The sequence below is a fragment of the Salarias fasciatus genome, chromosome 19 (assembly GCF_902148845.1).
Source record: "Salarias fasciatus chromosome 19, fSalaFa1.1, whole genome shotgun sequence".
Taxonomy (NCBI): domain Eukaryota; kingdom Metazoa; phylum Chordata; class Actinopteri; order Blenniiformes; family Blenniidae; genus Salarias; species Salarias fasciatus.
Genome location: NC_043763.1, coordinates 10,090,987 through 10,097,190, shown reverse-complemented (window position 1 = coordinate 10,097,190; position 6,204 = coordinate 10,090,987). Strand labels below are relative to the sequence as shown.

The window sequence follows — 6,204 nt, the reverse complement described above, 5'->3', positions numbered from 1 at the left end:
AGCCACACGGTAAGTTATTTTTCCTCATCGGTTCATATTATTTCTTAGTTTTTACTGTCAGTTACTGACTGGTGAAGAGCTGACTTTGCTCTCCTCAGTTAGTCTTTAAATCTAGACAAGAATTTAACGGCACTACATGACAGCAATAAAGAGCACTGGTGGGTTAATAAGTGTTCAACGAGGGAAGCTGTTTGTCTCGGTAAGAGCTGTCCTCTCTAGGAATGAAGAAGTCACATTAGTGGTATGTTTGCTTTGTATCTTATCACTACTACAGAATATTGGTCATGAAAAAAATGTTTCTGTTTTCCAGCTCATGGAGCAAATGATGCAAGTAACTGTGGCAACACTGTTGCCTGAAAATAGCAGCACGTCGTCGCCGTTCGGTCCATCGACAGCTCCAGTCTCTGCAGAATGGGATCTCATCACCACCACCATCCTTCCCCCCTGCATCTTCATTTTATCCCTCTCAGGACTTCTGTTTAACACCTTCGTCCTCGCTGTGTTTCTGATCCACAAGGACAGACTGACGGTGGCTGAAATCTATCTGAGCAACCTGGCTCTGGCTGACTTTCTTCTTCTGTGCGGACTCCCGTTCTGGGCGATGAGCTTGCTCAACAACTTCGACTGGCCGTACGGGGACGCTTTGTGCAAGCTGGTCAACTCCATCATCCTCATCAACTTCTACACCAGCATCTACACTCTTGTCATGATAAGCATCGACCGCTACTTAGCGCTGGTGAAGACCATGACGGCCGGGTGGCTCCGACGGACACTCTATGCCAAGGTGGCCTGCTTCGTCTTGTGGATATTAGGACTATTGCTGAGTGTGCCAGCCATGATTCACAGACAGACAATATTTAACGAAGAGAATGAGCTTACTTACTGTATTCTGAATTATGATCACGGAAGCTTCTCAAAGCTGACCCATCAAATTTTGTTGAACTTGGTGGGTTTCATTCTCCCTGTTCTGATCATTGTTTTCAGCAGTGGTAATATAATCAGGTCTTTGGCTCAGAGGAGAGAGAACATGGGTTTTCAAGACATTAATGACACAAAGGCCACTGTACTTGTGTATTCTGTCACGGCGCTTTTTCTCCTGTGCTGGGGTCCATTCCAGATATTCACTTTCCTCGACACACTCTGTGATATCCAAGTACTAGATGAGGAGCTGTGGTCTCACACTCTGGATATCGGAACGCAGGTTTCGGCGTATATTGCTGTCCTCAACAGCACCCTGAACCCTTTGCTTTATGTCTTCTCTGGACAGTACTTCCGGAGGAAGGTCAGCGCCATCTATCGAAGGAACAGAAACCAACGCAGAGGATCAGACATGACTATATATCAGCGTTCGGTTGTGTCCACTTATATAAACAGGACGGACCAAATCAAGGCTGTAGTGCTTTTTAATGTAAAGGATCAAAGATGACTCTGATTAGATCCTCTCCAGTTACTCCATTTGTTGTCTGTGGACAAAATGAGGCAGTATACAGACTTTCAAACAGTTTTTTCATGACACTTAACACGGTATCGATGCTGTTGGGCAGCTAAACAGTACATTGTGGATTAATTGTGAAGACATATTGAATGGAATGGAATGTAAGCTACTAGAGAAACGTAAGTACATTTTGATGTTTGGTGTCTCCGTAATTGCCCGTCATGCCTGACACTGTGGATGTGGTGTGTATCTGAATCTTCTCTGCGTATTTTTTGTTGTTCAGTTGTGATGTTTCAATCACACTTGTGTGACTGAATGGCTACCACTGTACTTTATATTCTTAATCCACTCTGTGCATCCCTCTGTGTTACAGTATCTATCCAGTTACAACTCAAGAGTTTGGGACATTATTAAAGTCATTTGTATGTAATCTTAACATATTATTCCCAAGATGTAGCTAAAATAAATCTGACTGATTTCTACATCTTCAAGTCACAGGTCTGACGTTTTTTTTTTTTTTTTGCACTTCATGTCATGGTTCATGTTCTGTCTTGTCTTTTTTGTGAGATTCTGACTCTGTCTCTGGTTCCATTCTCTTTGGTTTCCCTCCCTTGTGTTTGATTGCTGTTCCCCACCCTGATATCTTTCACCTATGCCTGAGTTTGTGATTGTTGTCACCTGAGGCCTGTGTGACGAAGTGGGATTAACACAGTCGGGATATCTCTCCGTTATCTGAACTGACAAATGGCAATACTTGATAAGCGGTAGCGTGAAGCTGGATCTGAACTCAGTACCTACATAAAAGGGGTTGTGTGTGCGGCGTCTGACCAATCCCAGACATGGAGAAACCCTGCAGAGCAGGGTATTTTACGATGACAGAGCAGGCAAGCACTTTTAAAAATATGAAGAAATTCAAACACATCATAGAGGCCAAAAGCAACGCTGTCGCCACAGCAAGCAGGAAGGAATGCTGGAGGGAAATGTGCCGACGCTGTTAATGCGTAACTTCAATGGATTATGCAATATTTATTCAGCAGACAATATAAACAGACAGCACTCAGATCTCTCAATTTCTCTGTGTTACGGCACAGACAGCTCTTTGTCTGTGCGCTTCCCTTTGTTTATATTTCCATCATGCTCCCTCGTGTCAGCGCCGTTTGAGTTGGAATATCAATCCCTCATTGTAACGGCACGAGCAGTTGTGTGTTCCATAAACTCATTTCTCTGCAGTTGTGCCATGTGTGGCTATTCATGTTAACCTCATTAATTAAGATGCCGAACCCGAATGGAGCTAAACAGAGTCAAAACGAAGTACAAAACCAAAGTGGTCCATGAAAAGACTTTATTTTATAAAGTCAAAGGACTACATCTCTCCATGTTCTGCTGGATTGTGCCTTTAAAGTTGAAGACTGTTGTTTTTTTTTTACTTTTTTGGAATTTCAGTTTCATCTGTGGCAAAAAATAAAGAGTTTCTCCATCAACAATGGCAATATCTGACAATCTGAGTCCACCTTCCCTGAGTCAAACCCAATGGTGCGTTCACACCGGACGAGTTGCAAGCGTCACGGGCGTTGCTTTTACATTCAAAGTCTATGGTGGACGAGTGTCAACGGCCCTAACGCACGTCAGGCACTTTTCGAGCGTCACTTTTCGCGCTTTTTGAGCGTTGGCGACATGCGTCACACGCGTCACGCATTGCAGGCGTCAACGCCTGAAGTTGGGAAAATTGAACTTTGGAAGCGTCAACGCAGAGCATCATCCAATCACAGACGAGCACTCTGAGCGCTGATGATCGCAAGAAGGTCGTCAAACTGGGCCCGGGAGAGGCGGAAGTACCGCTGAAAGCGAACCTCATCCGCACGCAGCTCCTGGAGCAAATGGTGAAATTTGCCAAATTGCGAACGCCGCTGCCGGATGGGATGAACCCAAAAACGTCGCACAGGCGCCTGATGACGCCGTTTTCTCTTTTTTTTTTTTTTTTCCCCTTGTCCTGTTCGGCAGCTGGGGCGTGCATTATTGTATGATTGTAGCTGTATAACTTTCCAGTGAGGGAAGAGATAGAAATATTTTTGTTAGCTTTATAAGAAGGATGCATATTTGTGTTTGATTATTCTTCATTATTTGCTCACACGTGCGGGTGGTTGATGCGTGTGGGAGGGATTTGTGTATATAAGCTTGCCGTAAGGGGGCGTGGTTTGTGGTGCGTTCATTGGGAGGTTTTCATTCAAGAGTGTACACGGTGTCGGTGAGTTAAAAGTTAAGAACAATCATGGCATAATGGGGCACAATATTTCATGACTGATGTGGAATTGTGGGGTTTGTTTCAGGTTTGCAACCTGCAAGATCATCAGATGCATGTGTGAAAATAAAGTGTTGATCTGCGAGTTACTTCCGCCGTGCATTCTTGGCAGCCCTTCCAGAGGGCATTCCGCTAATTACAGAAGGTAGTTGGTCGAAATCTGGACAGTTGCAAACCGCCGTCGGAGCCGCAGAAGGAAGTAGACGGCCCCGGGCGGAGAGCGAGCAGCGCGCCGAGTGGATTTGAATGGGCGGCCGGGAAGTAGACGCATCCCGGCGGAGACCAAACGGCGCGACGAGAGCGGGTAAAGCCACCAAAACCACCCAAGCAACGGGGGCTGAAGCCACGAGCCGACGGGACCGTTAAGGGCAGTGAGTAACAAGGCGATCACTGTAAAACAACCGTTTTACTGCGGTTTGTTTCACCCGGAATCCAAGATGGCGGACGACGAGTATGACTTGGAAAGTCTGAAACAGAGACGCACAAACGCACAACGGGCTTTTACAACGCGTGTTAACCGTCTAAATGTCAGTGCTGATAGATTAAATGAAACTGAGTTGTCTGAAGAGTTATCAAGAGTGAAAGAAGATTATAATAAACTTCTTGATGCAAATAACAACTACATTGATGCACTGGAGGAGAGAGAGTCACCACGGGGCGATGATGAGTTACAAGATGCTGTTAAAAAGAGGGCCTTCTGTGAGCAAAAGTACCGTGAGATTGAGGGAAAGCTTATGGAAATGTTGTGGTCCAAATTCTCAGATCAGAACATAGAAGAACTTGTGACACAATTTAAAGCAGCTTTTACTCTGGCTGAGAAACAGTGGAAAGGCCAAGTCGTGCCCTGGGAGCAGCAGAGCATTGAGTCCAGTAAACTGGACAGAAAGCTCTCTGAGCTCACTCACATTGTTCATCCCTGGAAAGACTATCGCCCGCACGGTAAAGAAAGATGGAAGCTCTTGTCGTCATTAAAGGAGGACAAGGAGCAACTGATGGATGAATGGAGATTCAAGCGTGATCATGAGAGTATAAAGAGGGATGGCACAGAACATGGGAGTGATGACAGCAGCGAGGAGGGTGAAGCTTCGGAGGGAGGCGGTGTGGTTAACGAACCTGCTACTCTGGCTAAAGCCAGCCCAGCATCCCCACCTGTAACCACTACCTGTCTTACCTCACCTACCAAAGTTCTGCCTACCGCCGCTAGTGGCGCAATCCCCAAAGTTACTGCTAAACAGATTGCAGCCATTACATATCCTCCAAAGAGTGGTTATGTTGCAGCTACTATACCCAGTATGCACCCACCAACCCCACAGCCCACACTACAGCCACAACAATCTGGAGGTGGGTTCTATGACGGTTCTGCTGTGCCCCCAGCCATCACATTTCCACCATTGAGTGCCCATGCTGCACCTTACGCCAACCTAAGCGTGAGGCAAGATAGCAACATGTTTCAAGGTGGTTCCGGGGCATATGATGCAGGGAGTAGTACCTTCCAGTTTGCCCGGCCCAAAATTAGACTCACGCCCATAAGTTTGCCGAAGTTCTCCGGGGATAGAAGAGACTATTGGCGCTGGAAGGCTGAGTGGGAGTGTATTCAAGTGCAAGCAGAACCAACGGGGTCACGTGAGTGTAAAAAACTCCATCTACTGGACAGCATAGATGATGTTGTGAAAGACAAACTCAGGTTGATGCGCTGCAGAGATGCAAATTTCACATTTTCAGAGAGCTTGAAAACCATTATGGTGATAGAGCACAAACAGCAGAAGAAATCGTGTTGGAATTACAATCACGACCAGCTGTAAAGAACCACCAACCAAGAGAGATGTTAGAATTAATCCTAGCGGTGGAAAGAGCAGCACAGGATCTCAGAGACCTGGGCTGTGTTGAAGCTATGCAAAACCCGCTTGTGATCCGATCATTGGAGAGTAAACTCCCTGATGTCATGAAAAGAGAGTGGCTTATGTGTGCACGAAGCACCAGCAGCAGTGTTTACCCAGGTAATTATCTAGATCGGTTCTTATTATTCCTGGGTGATCAAAAGTCATTACTCGTGAGGTTGGAGCAGCTGCTCCCCAGTAAGCCATGGTCTACCAATGCTCCTGAGAAACCGAGCTACCGGGAGAAGATGAGTGACAGGAGGAATGTAAAGACATCATTCACTAAAACTACAGCGAGTGACACCAAGAGAAACACCCAGCAGTCTCCTTGCGTTGTGTGTGGTGATGTGGAACATGGAGGAAGGCTGTTTCGGTGTAAAACTTTCAGGAAAGCTCACCTGGCGGAGAAGAAAGCTCAGTTGAAGAGGGCAAAAGCATGTACAAAGTGCCTGGGTATTCATGAGGCTGGCGGTACGTGCACGCCAAGGTTTCTCTGTCGTAAAGAGGAGTGCAGGAAAAATGGTAATCCCGCAGACCACCACTACTTTCTCTGCCCAAAAGCACAAATGAAGAAGGTTTCTGTGATGGGAGAG

The 6,204-nt window shown here is 46.1% G+C and overlaps 1 protein-coding gene across 1 annotated transcript; it reads left to right on the top strand.

The window, feature by feature from the left end:
• The first annotated feature begins 313 nt into the window (after positions 1-313).
• Positions 314-1,426, top strand: bdkrb1 (bradykinin receptor B1). The gene has a single exon (XM_030117478.1). The coding sequence runs from the start codon at positions 314-316 to the stop codon at positions 1,424-1,426; it is 1,113 nt and encodes a 370-aa protein (XP_029973338.1).
• The last annotated feature ends 4,778 nt before the right edge of the window (positions 1,427-6,204 follow it).